The sequence below is a fragment of the Zonotrichia albicollis genome, chromosome 4 (assembly GCF_047830755.1).
Source record: "Zonotrichia albicollis isolate bZonAlb1 chromosome 4, bZonAlb1.hap1, whole genome shotgun sequence".
NCBI lineage: Eukaryota > Metazoa > Chordata > Aves > Passeriformes > Passerellidae > Zonotrichia > Zonotrichia albicollis.
The window spans coordinates 5,083,771-5,102,184 of NC_133822.1; the positions used below are offsets into that span (position 1 = coordinate 5,083,771).

The window sequence follows — 18,414 nt, forward strand, 5'->3', positions numbered from 1 at the left end:
CTCTGTTTGGGAGACAGATAAAGTGTCCAGACCTGTGAGGCACCCTGTGAGCTGGGATGTTCTGCAGCACATTGCCCAGACCTGGGTCCTGATCTCTGCCTGTCCAGGGGAGGGTGAGATCTCACCTTTTTTCTTTTCTGCCTGCCTGGCTTCCCCTCCAAGAGAAGCAGCACAGGAAAGATTTATGGAAAGAGATAGGATGGAATGATAGAATCATGGCATGGTTTGGGTTGGAAGGGAGTTTAAAGCTCATCCCATTCCAACCTCCCTGCCACGGGCAGGAACACCTTCCACACCTTCCACACCTTCCACACCTTCCACACCTTCCACTATCCCAGGGTGCTCAAAGCGCCACTGTAGACATCTTTTTGTGAAAATATTTTCTTAGGTTTTTCTTTTTCTCTTCTGAGAAGCTGAGGCTTCAGAAACAAAATGTAAACAATGGTTATCTGCTGCTGTAGAATGCATCAGGTAGATTTTTGATTGGCTTATCTTACATGTTTATAATTAATGGCCAATCAAGGCCGAGCTATCTCAGACAGAGTCTGAGAGAGCTGCCTTTTGTTATCATTCTTTTCTATTCTATTCTTAGCTAGCTTTCTGAGAGGAAACCTTTCTTTCTATTCTTTTTACTATAGTTATAATGTAATATAAATATCACAAAATAATAAATCAAGCTTTCTGAAATATAGAGTCAAATCCTCGTCTCTTCCCTCATCCAAAGACCCCTGTGAGCACTGTCACACCCCACCCAACATGGAACACTTCCAGGGATGGGGCAGCCACAGATTCTCTGGACATCCTCTGCCAGGACCTCACCACCCTCACATGGAAGAATTTCTCCCTAAATTGGAGTCTCCCCCAGCTGCCAGGGTGTAAATGGAACCAAACAGACAAGGATCCATCCTCAGCACTGTGAAGGCAATCTGTCTTAGGTCTGGAATTTCTCTTCTTGCACCTCACAGTGAGGATCCCCTGAAAGAAGTGTGAAGAGGCTGCAATTGATTTGGAGAGTGTTAAAAACTGCTTAGGAAATTACAGGAAAATAAATGAATTATGAGGGAATGGCACCTCAAAGAACTGGAAGGGCATTCCAGGTAGATAATAGAATCAGAGAAACATGGAGTGGTTTGGGTTGGAAGGGAACTGAAAGATCATCTAATTCCATTCTCCTCCCATGGGCAGGGACACCTTCCAGTGTCCCAGGCTGCTCCAAGCCCTGTCCAACTGGCCTTGAACACTTGCAGATCACTTCTTCTGTCTGGTTTCTCCTGTGGGGCATCTGCTTTTCAACATTTTTCATGCCCCAGTAGAAAAGCAATTTCTGTCAAGTGCAGAACATCTGTGATTGTGCTCTCCTTATTTTACTATGTAGTGCAATGTCCATGCACAGTGATTTGAACAAAGATCACTGTGAAGGGTTAAATATCCATGTCCTGCACTGTTTTCAGGAGAAGATGCATCTCAGTATCTGAAGACAAAGCCAGAATCTGTCCTTCAAACAGTTCCCGAGGCACACGTTGTCTTCATTCTGATTAGCAATTTGGCATGTATGAGATGTGGCTCAAGATCCTGGTTTTGTGCAGTGATAACAGGTCTGGATGTGGTTTAAAAGCCAGGATCAGCCATGAATCCTCATGCTGGAAATAGCCTTAGGTCCCACAGAAGTCCCTGTTCTCAATAATCACATCAGCAGATCCTCAGACCTGAAGCAGGATCTTCAAGGCCAGATTGGATGGGGCTTGGAGTAACCTGATTTTGTGGAAACTGTCCCTGCCCATGGGAAGGGAGGTGGAACTAAAGGATCTTTAGGGTTCCTTCCAACCCAAACCATTCTGTGATTCTGTGTTTCTATGATTCTGGGGTTCAGGTACCTGAAGATAAAGGTACAGCTCTGTCCTCCTGGCCTGTTGGGGAGGCTGCTCTCTGCAACCTCCGAGTTCCCAGGGGTATGGCTGGCCCAGACCATGTCTGATCTCTAACAACATCCCTGGCAGTCACTACATGTGCACTGATAAGCTCCCGCTCCTTCAGATACCCCTTCTTCACCACCAAAAACTATCAGGAGGGAAAGCTGGGCATCCTGAAAGCTTTAACCACCATTCCTAAACTGAGTCAGGAGCCCTAAGCTGAGAACCAGAAAAGTACCCCCAATAAAACAAAACCCCTGTGTTCTAAGGTTCTTGGTATTCATCTTTCCAAAATTAAATTTGTTTCAGTTAATGTTGGTTTAATCTTAATTTGTATTCAAGCCGATGATGTTCCCTGTGCCAAGGGTATGTGTGGGGTCAAAAATCACTCTTCATGGCCTGGTGCTTTATCAGGTGTGGAAATCCAATTCACTGTACAGTGAATTTTGTGGGGTGTGACAGGATCAGTCTGCAGAGGGTCTCTAGAGGGCCATAAACTTCCATATCCTGAAATCCCACTCTGAATGGCTCGGGTAGTGCCTTTAAAGCCAGAACATGAAAACCTGCATTTGTTATCAGGCAGGGAGAAATCCTCTCCATCTGCCTTTAAAGGGTCCTTAAAATAATGTCTTTAAATATAACTTGCTATGACATCATCATCTCTTATACAGCACAACATTTCCCTAGAACAGTATATTAATTAGCATTAAATGAACTTAATTGCAGAGCAATCTTGCAGCGCACAATGGGATTAAATTATGTTTTCATGAGCATCTTCTGTGGTTTTGGGTCCTCTTGACCCTGGAGAGCTCAGCTGGCCTAGGTATGATGATAACCCAAAAGCAGATCTCTGCATTAAAAAGTTGCATCTAGGTAAGCCAAGTTCCCTTTCAGGGGATTAATAGAAACATTCCTTATGTGGGGGAGATTTTTTTGGGAATTAGAGAATTATTTGAATGACCACAAGATGTCAGCATAGACATAGAAATTTCCAAATGGAGCAAATCATAGGGCAGGGGGAAAACCACGACCATTAATGAGCAATTTCTTCTAAGTAATCCATGCATAACGAATTTCCATAGGCACAAGCATGTAAATGTAATATTGATTACACAATGGGTTTTTAATTTATACATATTGCATATAATACATAAATATTTTCTAATGTAACTGGCTACAAAGTGAGCTAAATAAGTCTGGGGTTTGAGGTTTTTCTCACTTTTCATAGAAAAACAAAGAGAATTTTTTCTGTTAAAAACAAGGGTGTCTGAGGATGACTTTCTGCCAGTGTGATTTGCTTTCAGGAAGAATGTTTTTCTAAAAGAAATTGTTTTCTTTAAAAATAAAATAAAAGGCAGAGGAAGAAAGCTGTCCTGTTTATGATAAGTTCTGAGGCACAGCTGGGAAATCACATGCTCCAACATCCCACGTAGAAATACATGAAATAAGACAAAAGGAATATTTACACTTTGGGAGTTCAAACTAATTCTCATTCATGTCCAGGGAAGGGCAATGGGACTGGGAAAGGGTTTGGAGCACAAGCCTGAGGAGGAGCAGCTGAGGGAGCTGGGCAGGGGCTGAGCCTGGAGCCAAGGGGGCTCAGGGGGGACCTGGTGGCTCTGAACAGCTCCTGACAGGAGGGCACAGCCAGGGGATGTCGGGCTCTGCTCCAGGGAACAGGGACAGGATGAGAGGGAATGGCCTCAAGTTGTGCCAGGAAAGGTTTAGGTTGGATATTAGGGAGCAGTTCCTCAATGAAAGGGTTGTCAAGAATTGAAACAGGTTTCCCATGGAAGTGTTGGAGTCACTATTGATGGATGCATTCAAAAAATCATGTAAATGTTTAGTGACCCTGGCAGTGTTGGGTTAATGGTTGGACTTGATCTTCAATGTCTTTTCCAAACCTTATGGTTCTGTAATTCCTTGTTTTATGATTCATAATCTTAGAAAACAATTTTTAGACACTGATCCCTGCCTTGAAACAGACAGTCAGTGCTTTAGCTTTGCTGAAATGTCCCCTCCATGTTTCTCTTTTCCAGAGGAGCACATCTGACTGGGGCTATGATGGAGATCTGGTGAGTATTTTTCTTCCTCTGTGGTAAATATTACTGAACAAAGTGTTTTCCTGGTTAACCATTTTTTTTGGAAATCAATCCCTCTGTTTGTTCAGTTCCTTGTTTTTACTGCTGGTTGGGTATTAACCTATTTTCTTTAAACAGGGTGCTGTTTGCACAATACGATTGATGCATCTGCTCTTGGAGGGAGAAGGGTATGGCAAATATGAAGACATAAGCATCAAAACAGATTAGAAAACTACAATGTCTTAATAAAACACTTAAATACTGTTATCCCCCTGCTGTGGTTTAACAATTTACAATACTAGGTCAATAGCCAGTGCTTCAAGCCTCCTCTATTTAGGACTTCTGTGGAAAATGTGAGCTCTCTCCTCATCATCATATGATGTTCAGGATTACTGTGTAGCTTTCCATGCTGGATTGCACTCTTAGAGTAATTCCAATGACTGGTTGCACGGTGAAAAGCAAGGAAACCCTTCCAGCTTAAAAAATACCCTCTTTCAGCTGAAATGTTATATTGAACTATATTCACATGAATATCCTGCCACAATTTCCAGGTGGAACATGGAGATGTCCTGAACTTGGGCTCATATCCCTTCTAGCTGCCATATTGTAAGGAGCAGCAGTTAAAAAGTAGCACTGAGACTACAAAAATGGTTGATATTTTCCTCTAGGGCATTTTTTCCAGTCGTGCCCTAAATTTACGGAGCAATTTTGTCAAATGCAGGTGGAGGATGACGACAAGGTAGGTCTGTACAGCTACAAGGTGCAATCCACCATCACGTCCAGGCTGGCCAACACCATGATCCAAGCCAAGATGGTGAACAATGCCAGGAGGCCCCAGCCCATCATGTTTGACGTGCAAGTGCCCAAAGGAGCCTTCATTGACAACTTTACCATGTAAGTAGGGGTCAGGTGGTGTCAGAGTACAAGCCTCTCTGGGTTCCTCAGAGAGAGAGATGAATACAAGAATTAAATGAAAACCTTTTAAAAATAAAGAGATATTAAACTACATAAAGTAAAAGTTTAAATTTTAAGTAAATAGAACTATAAGTTATAAATTTAAATAAGAAGAAATACATTTTAAGTACCTTTAAAAAGTGTGTTAACTAGTAAAGGCCCTAAGGCTAAGTTTAAAGCTCAATAACTTAACTCCAAGCATACCAAAAACATAACTGAACTTTACTTACATCTCTAAAATAGATAGAACTATATGCATAAATAGATAGAACTATTCACATAAATAAGTAAGCTCATATCCATGAATTTTAAGAAAACAAATAATATAATTACATAAATAAATAATATTATATACAGAGTTTTTAAAGTAAAAAGTAATACTACTTTCACACATTAAAATTAATTTAGATTAGTTTAGAAAGAATGTTTTAGAATCGTACTTTTAGCTGATTAGTTGTTTTATGTATAAAAATCCTCCTGTATTAGAAAAAAGAGCAACAAGAAGAAAAAGAGAAGAAAGAAAAAGGAAAAACAGTAGTTCCTACTTCTACTAAAAACATTAGCCTCCATATCAGAGAACAACTATTATTACTACTACCACTATTCCTACATGGAACCTTAGAACTCTGTATCAGAAAGTTTTTAGTACAGACTTTAATACTTTAACACAAACTTTATTATCTTAAATTCTTCATATTTGAAACTAATTGTCATAGTCAGTGTCATATTCACACAATAAACAACTTTATAACAATTAATAACTACTCATGTCTTTTTGAAGACCCAAGACCCAACTAAAACTAAAGGTACCAGCCTTATCTTCTGGAAGCATTCCATGGGCTGGGAAGTATTTGTGAACAAAAAAACTCCTTATTTTCCAAGTTCAGTGCATTTTTTGCAGGCTTTCTCAGGAGGTTCGTGCAGCAGTCTGCCTGTCTGTCCATTGGTCAATATCAACAAAAATGGACAAAAGTCTCAAACAGACTAAGCCTTGCCAGATCAAAGGAGAGAGACCCAAATCAGAGCCCTCACTGAGCAGAAACTGGCCTGGTTCAGTTTCCATTCAGAGAGGCAGCAGCCAGGTTGCTGGTCAGGAGATGTCCTGATCCATGTCCCAAACAATCCATGGCATCAGGAACTGCCTTCCCTGCCCAGAGCATGGGGAAAGTGTGGAGGAGCTGGAGGAGAGCAGATCCTCCTCCTCAGAGCACAATGGTGCTGGCTACTTGAAATAAAAATCAGGTAGGGAAAAAGATAGAGCTCTAGTGAAAATCTGAATTCATTACTTTGGGGTTAAGTAAGAACCTTGTTATTTCATTTCCCACCAGCTTAGATTTCACTGATGTAAACTGAAGAAACAGTCCTCGATTGTAAAGTTGTTTCTTTTGCAAGCTGACTGTGTTTCTCTCTCCTAGGGATATCAATGGTATCACATTTACCAGCCATATTCGGGAAAAATCTGAAGCCAGAAAAATGTATGCTCAAGCAAAAGCCAAAGGCAAAGCTGCTGGAATAGTCAGGTATAAACACTCTGGTTGATGGGTTTTGTACTGAATTTACTCGCAGGAGAGCTGAGATGACCCATCCCAGGAGGGGATAGATGAGGGGGAATCCTGCAAAGGAAAATGCTTACTTACAGCAGCTCTGTTATTTAATTGTCATGGATTTTACTGTGTTTCAGCTTTCAGCTTGATAAAACACCCTGTGCTAGCAGACAACTGCAGTTCCCTGACAGAGGCCACAGTTAGAATCAAAACCCTCAGTCTAAACCAAAGCTCAACAAAGCTTTTCCTTCTCCTTGTATTTCCTCAAACTAAACCCACAGCTGATTTTTCAGGAGCAATGCCTTGGACATGGAAAACTTCCAAACCGAAGTGAATGTGCCCCCAGGAATGAGGATCCAGTTCCAGCTTCACTACCACGAAATGATCCGAAGGAAGCTGAGCTCCTACGAGCACGTCATCTCTGTGAAGCCAGGACGCCTGGCCAAGCACTTGGAGGTAAAGCAGAGCTGGGGTGTGTGGAAAGAGCCCCACAGGTGAATCCTTGCTGAGAAAGCACCCACAGTTTTCAGGGAGATGCTCCTGCTCATGGCAGGGAGCTTGGAATTGGATGGACTTTACGATCCCTTCCATCCTGAACCATTCTGTGATTCTAAGGCAAATCATGGCTCTGGAGAGATCATCAGCACTCATAGGACACTACCTCATGAAGTTGGGGTTTTTGTGAAAAGCATGTTCCAAATACATAGCACGTACTGTTTGTTTTCCTTCAGTCCAGTTTACACAAGAGTATAAAAATGTCAAAGCTTGTTTGGTCCTGACGTGAGCCAGTCACGATTCAGGAGATTCTCAGCTGTGTTTATAACTGGGGACAGGACACATTTGTTCCTCACTAGACCAGGTTGCTCCAAAACCTGTCCAACCTGGCCTTGAACCCTTCCAGGGATGGGGAAGCACTGTCCACGATAAATGTCCTCCCTTCCTGCCCTTAGGTGGATGTCCGGATCATTGAGCCGCAGGGACTGCGCTACGTGCACGTTCCTAATTCACTTGGAGATCACTTCAATGGAATCACCACCATCTCCAAGGGAGAGAAAAAGGTAACCAGTCACAGACAGGGAAAAAAGACACAAAATCTTCAGTTTTCACGCTTACTCTACACAGTCCTGGTAATTTTTTGAACCTGCTGGAAGCATGCAAAAATGTGGCAAAATGTGTCTTTAATTCCATAGCAATATGCCAGACAGTATTGTTTCCTGATATTCAAATTCACCTCCATTTCTAGTTTAGCAAATTATTTCAGAGGTACTATGTGTCTATATTAAGTCTTCTCAGGCAATTTCAAGTTATGCAGTTAAAACAGAAAAAAATACCATAAAGTCTTCATAATCAATCACATGACTAACAAAAATGTTTCCTACTACTCAATTCACAGACAAATGGCAATCCTCTTTGTCTGGGGGAAAAAAAGTCAATTAGAAACCTATTAAAAATGTTGATAAAATTATGGATAGTTTCAACTAATAGAATGTTAATAAAACCCAATGTGTTGCTTAATAGAAGTGGTTTGCCCAGCTCTAGTTGAAATTTTGGTGCTGTAGATGGGTCGTGTGATTTGTGTCACAGTTGCTACTACTGAATCAACATATCCAGGCAAACCTCAGTGCTGTTTTTCTTCTGAAGTGACAAAGTTCATTTTCCACAAATAATGAAAGCATGAAATCACTGAAAATCAGACAATTTATGAAGATGTGGAGCCTCTTTGTGCCAAGCACCCCCTCTCCCACAACATCTCGCTGACTGATGGTCTCTCCTCATCCCAAGGCTCACGTTTCCTTCAAGCCAACAATGGATCAGCAGAGAAAATGCCCCAAGTGCTCGTCCACGGCCGTGGATGGAAATTTTGTGGTGCAGTACGATGTGAACAGAGAGACCACGGGGGGAGAGCTGGAAGTAAGTGTGGCTGCTCAGAGAATTGTGAATAAAGGAATTGCTGTCCTTCAGCACACTGTGCTAAACTTCATCCTTCAGGGAAATAAGCATGAGGACAAGCTCTGTATCCAATTGAAAGAACAGAGGGATTTTAAGTGGGCAGAATGGATTTATTTAATTTATGACTAAGACATAGGCTTACATACAGCAGGAGAAGATTCCTGTCATGTCCAAAAGCCAATGTCTTTATACCTGGCAGCACTCTGGTGATTTAATGTAGAATCAGAGGATGGAGTCATTGGATGCTGTACCAATACATCACAAGGAGACTATCAGAACATCACTATTTTTATGTTAACATGAAGCTGAGTTATGAGGTTGAATTATTACAGGCAGAACAGTCTTTTTCAAAGCATTTTTCATTCCTCCCTGTGCCAGGGCATAGAAGTTGTTTGAGAACTAGGCTCTGCCTTTATTGAGTAAAAATTGTGTAAGGCTACAGAGACGTGCAGAGATGAAAGTTAGAACTGGCCAATAAAGAAGAGAAAGAGACAAAAGGGAAAAATAATTAGCTCATTAAGAAAATAAGAATTTTCTGCTCTGTTGCTGTCTTGAGTTTTCTGAAATCTTCACTGTAGCTCATTTCAATGGGATTTTTTTATTTTATTTTACAGATTTTTAATGGCTATTTTATTCACTTCTTTGCTCCGGAAAATCTTGATCCACTGCCCAAAAACATTTTATTTGTTATAGATGTTAGTGGCTCCATGTGGGGACTAAAAATGAAACAGGTAAGTGTTTGACCTCTGTTGCAAAATGAATGTCCTGCCAACTTTCCCCATGTGCTTTACCATGCACTTCTGAACCACATTGGCATGTAAAATTAGCAGTTTAATTTGGAGAGTATTTGGAACCAAGGACTTCATGATTTTACCCCATTACTTATAATGCTTCTTCCATGGTTTAACTCTGAATTTAAATTTTAAAGGACAGATCACAAGATATTTTGCAAAGGCTCTGACCCCCTTTTTCTCTAATGCTCCATACTGAATCCTGGGAAAGTCTCAATGGGGATTCTTCATCCCTGCTTTCCAAACATGGATGAATTGTTGACAGCCCTCTAAAGACCACTAAGGATTGTTTAGACAACATAACCCATAAAGGGGAAAAAAATGTTAAAATAAGATATTTTAGTCTGCAAGAGAAAATGCTTCAAGAAAGATAATCAGCCTCCAAATATGCAAACAATTTTTCTGAAAGGGAAACTCATCAACTCGCTTCCATGTCCAGACAGGGTAGAATCAGATGGAATCAGATGGATTTGCAGCAGGAGAAGTTTATCTCAGATGTTAGGGAAAACCCTGTAGGTCTGAGTGAGGAGTGTGGGAGATTGTATATCACGTGTCACTGAAGGGTTTTAAGAACTGACTGGACAAACATTAGCTGGGGATCATCCAGGTGTATTTGAATTTCCTTCAGAGCACAACAGTAAGGCTTGGCAGATTGCTTCCTTGGGGAAATCAGTGCTGCAAGACTGGGATACAGGTTAATTGTCACTTGTTTAAATCACACATCTTCAAAGAGATGTTAGCCAGCCTGAAACAACTGCATTGCAGACAGAGCTAAGTCTCCTGAGCCGAGCCCAGCAGTTGCTCTCTCCTGAACCACAAATGTTTCTCCCTTTCACTTCACTCTGTGTTAGCAGGAGTTAAGCAAGAACCATGAATTTATCCTTCCTAATTGCAAGTTGAGCCATGGATTTATCCTTCCTAATTGCAATTATTCTGTGTTTCTTTGGTGAAAATTTTGACATTATGCAAGAAGTGCAAAAAAAATTTTTAAAAGAGAGATTTGGATCGCAGATTCTAACTTGGATTTCAGTGCTCATGTGCTCATTGCTCATAGGCTTATATTTTCCTGTGGTCACAAGTTAAGAAGAGGCTTTCATAAGCAGGAAGCATAAACCTGTCTTCTCTTAAACTTCTCCCAGACCATCGAGGCCATGAAGGCAATCCTGAGTGAGCTCCGTGCTGCTGACCAGTTCTCCCTGATCGACTTCAACCACAACGTCCGCTGCTGGAGGGACAATCTGGTCTCAGCCACCCCAGCACAGGTGGAAGATGCCAAGAAGTACATCCAGACAATCCATCCCAACGGGGGTATGAGGTTTTGGTTGCAGGGTGCTCACAGAACTTGCATGTCACAGGAATGGGTGGCTCAGACAGCCTTCAGGCTGTCAGAGTATTCCTAAAAAACAGAGTCTGATTCCCAAAACAGAAAAAACATGCTTAAAAGAAGAGCAAGAATGGCAGTTTATTGTATTAGAAGATGGGATTGCATTTCCTTCTATAGCAGATAGAACACAGACCACAGAACAGCTGCCTTTAATATATTTTACCTCCCACCTCAGAGATCCCAAACACCACTGAAAGATGAAGTCTATCTCACAGGCCTGGATGAACAGGCAGATGAAACATTCCCTAAGCAGGGAACCACAATCATTTTTCCTGGGCTGGCAGCCAGCTGAACACGAGCCAGCAGTGTGCCCAGTGGCCAGGAAAGCCAATGGTGTCCTGGCTGGAATCAGCACTTGTGTGGCCAGCAGGACCAGCCAGTGACCCTCCCTGTGCTGGGCATGGTGAGCCCACACCTCCTGTCCCATGTTCAGTTTTGGGCCCCTCTCAGCAGGAAGGACATTGAGGGGCTGGAGCATGTCCAGAGAAGGGCAACAGAGCTGGGGAAGGGGCTGGGCCACAAATCCTACAAGAAACAGCTGCAGAAATTTAAGGACATGGTTCAGTGGTGGACTGGGGTTAATGGTTGGGCTCGATCTTAGAGGCCATTTCCAGCCTTAAAGATTCAATGAGATACTAAATGCCATGTGGGCAAACTGTTTATCCTTTTTGTGCCTTCATTCCCTGTCTGATAAACAAGGACAGATGCCTTTTTCATCTGCACAGGTCTTTGGAATGAGTTTATGATGATTTTAATCTGCCACTCTCTGAAGTGCAGTTCTGGATTTGTTATTCAGTTATTTGTGCATCAGTGTGGAGAGACTCTCCCAAACATCAGAGCTTTCTGGTGCTGTGGCACATTCATCTCCAGAAGTTTTCACTACAATGAACATGAAGTTATGGACTTGTCCAAAATCATCAGTGTGTTGGAAATAGGAAACCAAGCTCTATATATGAGTGACTGTTACCCCAAAAGAATTGACAGATAAGCTTAGAGATCAGCTCCCATCCAGCAAAGCCAGTTTAAATGCAGCATTTTATTATCTTGTCTTTGGAGCTGCTGATTTTTCTTTCTTAAACAAACAAACAAACAAACAAAAAAAACAAACAAAAAACCCAAACAAACAAAAAAAACCCCAAAAAAACCCAACCCAAACAGATAAACAAACAAAAAAAACACCCCAACCTATTTTCTGACTGCTCAGCCTTCAGGTTTCTGTTCCTCTCATCCTGATTTCTTACTCTGCTCCTTTTGTGTCACAAATCAAATCTTTGATAAGCTCAGCAAACATACTCCTCTTCTTGTCCAAGGAATGGGCTGATGGCCAGAACAGGAAGTAAACCCAATAATTCTTCCCACACCAAGGAGTTCCCAACACCACGAAGGGTCACACTGGAATTAGTGAGGGAGAGTGGAGGATCCTCATGAAGGTGACAGCCTGGGATGAAAAAGGGAACCAGAGTGCAGAAAGGTGTACCTAAACATCAGAAAGGAGGGGTTTTGCTGCTTTGATCTCAGCTCTTGTCCCTCTTAACTCCACTAGAATCTTAAAACTGATCTGGATTCAATGTTTTCTTCATTATGTCTTTGACAGGCACAAATATCAATGAAGCTCTTCTCCGAGCCACTTTCATCCTGAACGAAGCCAAAAGTTTAGGCATGCTGGACCCAAACTCAGTTTCCATGATTGTACTGGTATCTGATGGAGACCCAACAGTAGGTAAGGGTCCTGCTTTGGGTGAGAAGAAAGGCTGGTGGGGTAAGCCTGAGGAAAGCAAAAAGTAGACAATTTGGCAGTAAGTTAAAAAAATTCTATTCATCTTTCTTCCAATGCCTTCTGCTGCCCTTTTACCAATTTCTAGAACTGCCATGGGGCTTTGCACAGAAGCTTTTGAAAGATGAGCAGCTTGTTGTGCAGGTTATGATTTTTTTGCAATTTACAGAAGTGCACAAGTCCTGTAGGACAGGTAATCAAAACATCCTCAGAGAAATTGAGGTTTTGAGCAACCTGCACTAGTGGAAAGTGTCCCTGCCTATAGCAAGGGGGTTGGAACTGGATGATCTCTGAAGTTCCTTTCAACACAAACCATTCTATGATCCTGTGATTGTACAAAAATTTCCACTTCCTATGAGCTTAGCCCACACAGATCTGTGGAGTCACAAGCATAACATCAAAAGCAGAAAAAGAGAGAAGAAAGCAAATTAATTTGGATTGGATTTGGTACAGGTCAAAACAATTGCTGACTTGAAGATATCATATCCAAAAATCTGCCATTAAAGTAAGCCTGAATGTTCTCTGTCATCCCAATGATGACAGAGAACATCTTAAGTATGAGAAACAAAATAAAGTCTTCATGGGGATGTCTCAATTTGCACAGAGCTTGAACCACTAATTTTGGGACAACTCCAGATGTTCTAAAATTTCAAATCCCTCTAGGATTGAAAGAGACTAAGAGCCCTGGATGTACAATGAAAACATATCAGATATCAAAAAAACTGTCCAAAAAGATTGTCTTCAGTGCAAACGCTTTGTTAATCTCTATCCAGGAGAATTTTAAACATTGCTAATTTATTATTTTATGTAATTATATTACATTACATTATATTATATTGCATATTATAGGCAATGGAGATCTGGCATTGAGCTTGCTGTCTGGATTTCCCTGATATCCAGAGACACAGGGAGAGCAGGAACGTGCTCACCTTGATGGAGACTTTCCTGTTGCTCAGGTGAATGTCACCCTTTCTGTGTCTCCAAGGTGAGCTGAAGCTGACAACCATCCAGAAGAACGTGAAGCAGAGCATCAAGGATGAGTTCTCTCTCTTCTGCCTCGGGATTGGGTTTGATGTGGATTACGATTTCCTGCAGAGGATCGCAACCGACAACCGCGGCATGGCCCACAGGATTTTTGGAAACCAGGAGACTTCTCTCCAAATGAAGGTGAGTTTCTGTCTCATTGCCTCTGAAACTCTTCTATTCTGTTCACAGCTGTAGCTCCACTAGCAAGAAGTTCTCAAAACCCATCATTTTTTCTGGAGAGTCCTGCAAGATATCAATCATATTACAGTTTAAATGGTCCTAGTTACAGTTTTAGTAATGTCTATAACACATACTTTACTTCCTTGTGTAAGATTTATATTCTATACAACAGCCTTGACTATAGAGAAATACTTTCTGAATTAAAATTAAGGCTTGGATGTTACTTTAGGCCATTTCATCACTAACGAAAACCCTACATATAAATGCTCAATGATAATCCAGATTTAGCCAGTGCAAGAAAAAGTCAACTCTACCTCTGGCTCTAAATCAGTGAGCAGGAATTGCTGCTGATCAAACTCTGACACCCTTATACTGTTACTGTCCCCTGATTTCACCATCTATACAAAAATTAGGTGGAAGAGTAGCTGTGTGTTTTATGCAATAGCCCAAAGCTGACCATCTTGAGGAGGGATTCAGGCCCACACACATCTGTGCTCAAGACTTTTAGGTCTGAGAACAACATAACCCATGGACTTCTGACCATCCTTTGACTTTCACCAGACTTGGACCAGATATTCTTGCTGTACCCCCTTAAAAGTGTGCCAGGTATGAAGAAATCTGCATTCAACATGAGGAGGAAATCTGTGGTATTTGCTGGGTCCCCAGGATGAAGGAGGAAATTATGAATCTGATTCCATGTTCTTAGAAGATTAATTTATTATTTTATGCAATTACATTACATTACATTATATTATATTACATATTATATGACATATTATATCATATTATATTACATATTATATTACGTTACATTATGTTACATATTATATATTATGCTATACTAAAACTATACTGAAGAATAGAGAAAGGATACAGACAGAAGACAGAAGGCCACAAAGAATGAGTCAAAACTCATGACTCTCTCTTCCAGAGTCCTGACGTAGCCTGATCATGACTGGTCATTAAGTAAAAACAATTTCCAACCACATTCCAAAGCAGCAAAACACAGGAGAAGCAAATGAGATAATATTGTTTTCCTTTTACTCTGAGGCTTCTCAGCTTCCCAGTAGGAGAATCCTGGGCAAAGAGGATTTTTCAGAAAATATGATGGTGACAGAAATTCCCTCTTGCTCCTTAGGGCTCTGTCCGGTTTATCTCGGCTGTTTGAGGGGCCTGGGAGGCCCGGAGGTGGCCCGGAGGTGGCCTTGACGCAGCCCGCGTATCAAAGGACAAGAAGAGGCTTCAGTTCTTCTTTCTGGTTTTATGTTTATTAATTGTTTATCTAAAAAATGTTCTTTCAGCCTAACAAAGATCCGCTCAGCAGTCAGCCATGGGCACACTGTGCCGTCCCACGGACCGCCACGTATCTTTATACCCCTAGTTACGTATACAATATTTATCATTTTTCCCCAATACCATCTATTCTTATAACCCGGTGTACTCTTAGTAATAACCAATAGAAAGGTGCCACCATCACCAAAGAAGATGGAGGAGAGGAGGAAGAAGAAGGAGGGCAGGACACACCCCAATTCCTCCATCTTGCTCCTCTAAACCCCCCTGTACATAAGTCCTAAACCCTGTTTCTTACCCTCTAATTAGCTAATCTTTCCACCCTTCACCCCGGTGAAGCCCTCTTATCTTCATAAAGGTGTCGTCTCCCGTGTAGGGTCAAAGTCCTGCCACCAGACACTTCTGGCAACATTCCAGGACTCCCGGGCCCCCCAAGGGTGGTCCCGGGGGCCCTGCATCCCAGGATTCAAATCCTGGGATCCCACAGGGCTCCAGGTTTTGTATCCCACTGTCCTTTCAGTAAGAGTGGCCTGTGGAGGAGAATCACTTCAAACTCACTTCTCTGCCTCCTTTCCCCTCAGAACTTCTACAACCAGGTCTCCACCCCACTCCTGAGGAAGATTCAGTTCAACTACCCCCAGGAGTCAGTGTCAGATGTCACCCAGAGCAGCTTCCACAACTACTTTGGTGGCTCAGAGATCGTGGTGGCTGGGAAGGTGGACACAGAGAACCTGCAGCACCTGGAGAGCATCGTCACCGCGACTGCAGTGAGTGAAGGTGTCCCTGGGACACCTGCCCAGGGCGTTTGGGCTGCTCCATTCCCTCCTGTGGGCAGTGTCTCTGCTGAAGGTTAATGCCCAGTGGAGGGTTTTGTCCTCTTGGGGTCTGGATGGGGAGGTTTTTCCAATAGTGTTTCACAATAGCTTCGAGCACAGCCACTTCCTGCAGCCTGCCAGAGGAACTTGTTGCTGATAAATGTACCAAAAAGATTAAATCCAGACAAAAGTATGGATTTTCCTTCATGCGTTGTGGAGATGCAGGAGGGATCCCCTAAGGTAACTCGTTTCATGACGGAACTTCCCACCCTCAGGGAGTTCAAGTGGTGGATCTACAGCATATCAAGTCCTAGCACTGCCCTTTTATGTGTGTATATTATGTGTGATGAGCCTTTCCCTATGTTTTCAGGTCTGCTTTTCCAGGTGGAGTGGGGTGGGATGGGAATATTACATTGAGACCCTTCTTTCTGAGGAGGAGCAGTATTATCTGCACTCTTACAGGGCTTAGGAGTTATCATTTGTCAGCTGTCGGAAAAAACCCAACCATCTTCAGTATTTTTTCCTGCCAAAGCACAGTGCAGTCCAAGGCTCTGTGTGAGAAAGTAGAGTGTGGTTGGTGTTCTTCAGTAGAACTGGATGTGAAAAAGCCTGAGGAGAGGATTACAGAGCTCTGTCAAGAGCCTCTTTTGGCATGAGGTTGCACCTCTTGGGCTACTGCTAACAGCTCCTTGAACTACTTTAACCACTGCCACAGAAGTGTCTTTAGCAGAAGGACCTCCTGATACACCTTCCCTCTCCATTGCAGTCAGGCCAACAGTGCTGGGACTTTCTGATCTGGAACTGACCACGGGCAGGGCCAGAATGGGTCCTTAAACCCAACCAAGAGGGGAATTCCAGGCACCCTGTTCTTCTGGCTCCCATCCTTTATCTTTTTCTCTCTCTGCACAGGCAAATGCAGAGCTCGTCTTGGAAACCCTGAGAGATGTTGAAGAGCTGGATGGATTCATGAAGAAGGACAGATATGCAGATCCTGACTTCACCAGGAAGCTGTGGGCCTATCTGACTGTGAACCAGATGATGGCAGAGAGGTGAGGAGCAATGTGCTCAGACAGGCCTGGCTGTGGGGCTGAGGGAATGAAATGATGGGGATTCACCTTATGGGGCCTGAGTGAGAGCCATGGAACAGCTCAGGATTAACCCCCTCAGCCTTTCCTCTTGGCTCTGTGACCCCTCCATGACAGAATTGCCCTGGCAGCTGCCCTGTAGAGCTGCTAACCAGGAGTTCTGCTCCTGTTTCCTCCCAGAAACGCAGCCCCCACCGCAGCTTTGAAGAGGAACATCACCAAATCCATCCTGCAGATGTCTCTGGACCATCACATCGTCACCCCCTTCACGGCCATGCTGATAGAGAATGCTGAGAAGGATGAGATAATGCTGGCAGACCAGCCCAAAGACCCCAGGAAGGGCTGCTGCCCAGGTCAGTGTCTCACTCCGACCATTACTGTGTCTCTCATGTTGATCTGAATTAGGGAAACAAGGATAAAGATGCTGACAGAGATGTGACCTGTTCAATCTTCAGCCCTGCTATTCTCCCCCAGCTCTGTAGAGGGATAGAATGTAAGAAAATAAAGATAGTGCAGAAAGTAATGTCACTCCTGAGGAGTTGCAGCTGTAGAATCACCAAAGATTAGGAACAGGCCTGCCCTTAACAGGCCACAACGGTGTCCAATAAGGATAAGTGCTATAAAAGACTGGGTTAGCTGGGTGAGGAGTGACTTGGAGTTTGTTGGCTGTGCTGTGAGGAGATGCCCATCAGTAATCACTGAGAAGGTATGGGAGCTTTGCAATAAGATGATAACTCCTCTTTCCCCTTACTCCTCTTCAGAGCAGGGTCAGCAGATGTGAATGTCAGCCCAGCACATCAAACAAACCAAGTTTCATGGATTGTTTAAGATCATGTTGCTTTATGAACTGAATGGGAGAGAGACAGGACAAGTTACTTTGTCCTGTCTTCATCATGGAAGGAGGAACATGGTCACAGATATTAAATTATTGCTCTTTTCTGAAACCTTTATTCACATGGGTCATCCCAGAGCATGCAGGAAGAGCCCTGTCTTTTTTCAGGCACCTCAAATTCAGGACCCTAGTCAGATTTTACCATGTGCCAAGTTTTTAAAAGTCAGCTTTTTTTATTGGCAAAACACTTCAGGCCTTACCTTGGAGGCTTTGCTAAAGTGGGAGCTGCTCTCATGAATGAGAGATAAAAAGCCAGGCTCCATTTTTTCACTGCTAACTTATGGTGAGCTATCTACCCTCATAAGTCATATTTCATTGGTGAAGACACTGGAGCAAATCCAACCTTATGACAAATTTTTACACAAATCCATTGTAAATGGTGTTGCACCTGCTTTTTATTGGTATAACAACATCAAGCTTTGATCTACTGCAGATGTTCTAAAACTTACACTGTTAAATATGTCAGCAGTAACAGAACACTAATTGTGACTGTGTTCTAACAGGAACCCTGGGATTAACTCCAAATGCAGCCATTAACAACAAAGGGATCCCACCATGGGCCAATGCCACAGCTGTGCCACTCAGCTTCATGCCTGAGCAAAGGGGCTCACCTACGTCCTCTCTGACAATCAACAGAGGTAAAACCACAGCATTTCTCTACCAAGAGCACCAGACACATCAACACTCATCCCCTAATCACTCACCACCATCCCTGAAGTGTTTCAGGCTGAGCTGGAT

At 42.7% G+C, this 18,414-nt stretch overlaps 1 protein-coding gene across 1 annotated transcript in view; it reads left to right on the forward strand.

Annotated features, from left to right (window-relative positions):
- ITIH2 (inter-alpha-trypsin inhibitor heavy chain 2) overlaps positions 1–18,414 on the forward strand; it is a 28,141-nt gene that overhangs the window by 3,396 nt on the left and 6,331 nt on the right. Inside the window, exons 3-16 of the mRNA XM_005494461.4 lie at positions 3,950–3,985; positions 4,713–4,885; positions 6,361–6,465; positions 6,783–6,945; positions 7,440–7,547; positions 8,272–8,400; positions 9,054–9,170; positions 10,370–10,538; positions 12,209–12,334; positions 13,374–13,555; positions 15,466–15,651; positions 16,609–16,748; positions 16,965–17,137; positions 18,180–18,314. Coding sequence (XP_005494518.1) covers positions 3,950–3,985; positions 4,713–4,885; positions 6,361–6,465; positions 6,783–6,945; positions 7,440–7,547; positions 8,272–8,400; positions 9,054–9,170; positions 10,370–10,538; positions 12,209–12,334; positions 13,374–13,555; positions 15,466–15,651; positions 16,609–16,748; positions 16,965–17,137; positions 18,180–18,314 — 1,942 coding nt within the window. The remainder of the gene's footprint in view (positions 1–3,949; positions 3,986–4,712; positions 4,886–6,360; positions 6,466–6,782; positions 6,946–7,439; positions 7,548–8,271; positions 8,401–9,053; positions 9,171–10,369; positions 10,539–12,208; positions 12,335–13,373; positions 13,556–15,465; positions 15,652–16,608; positions 16,749–16,964; positions 17,138–18,179; positions 18,315–18,414) is intronic.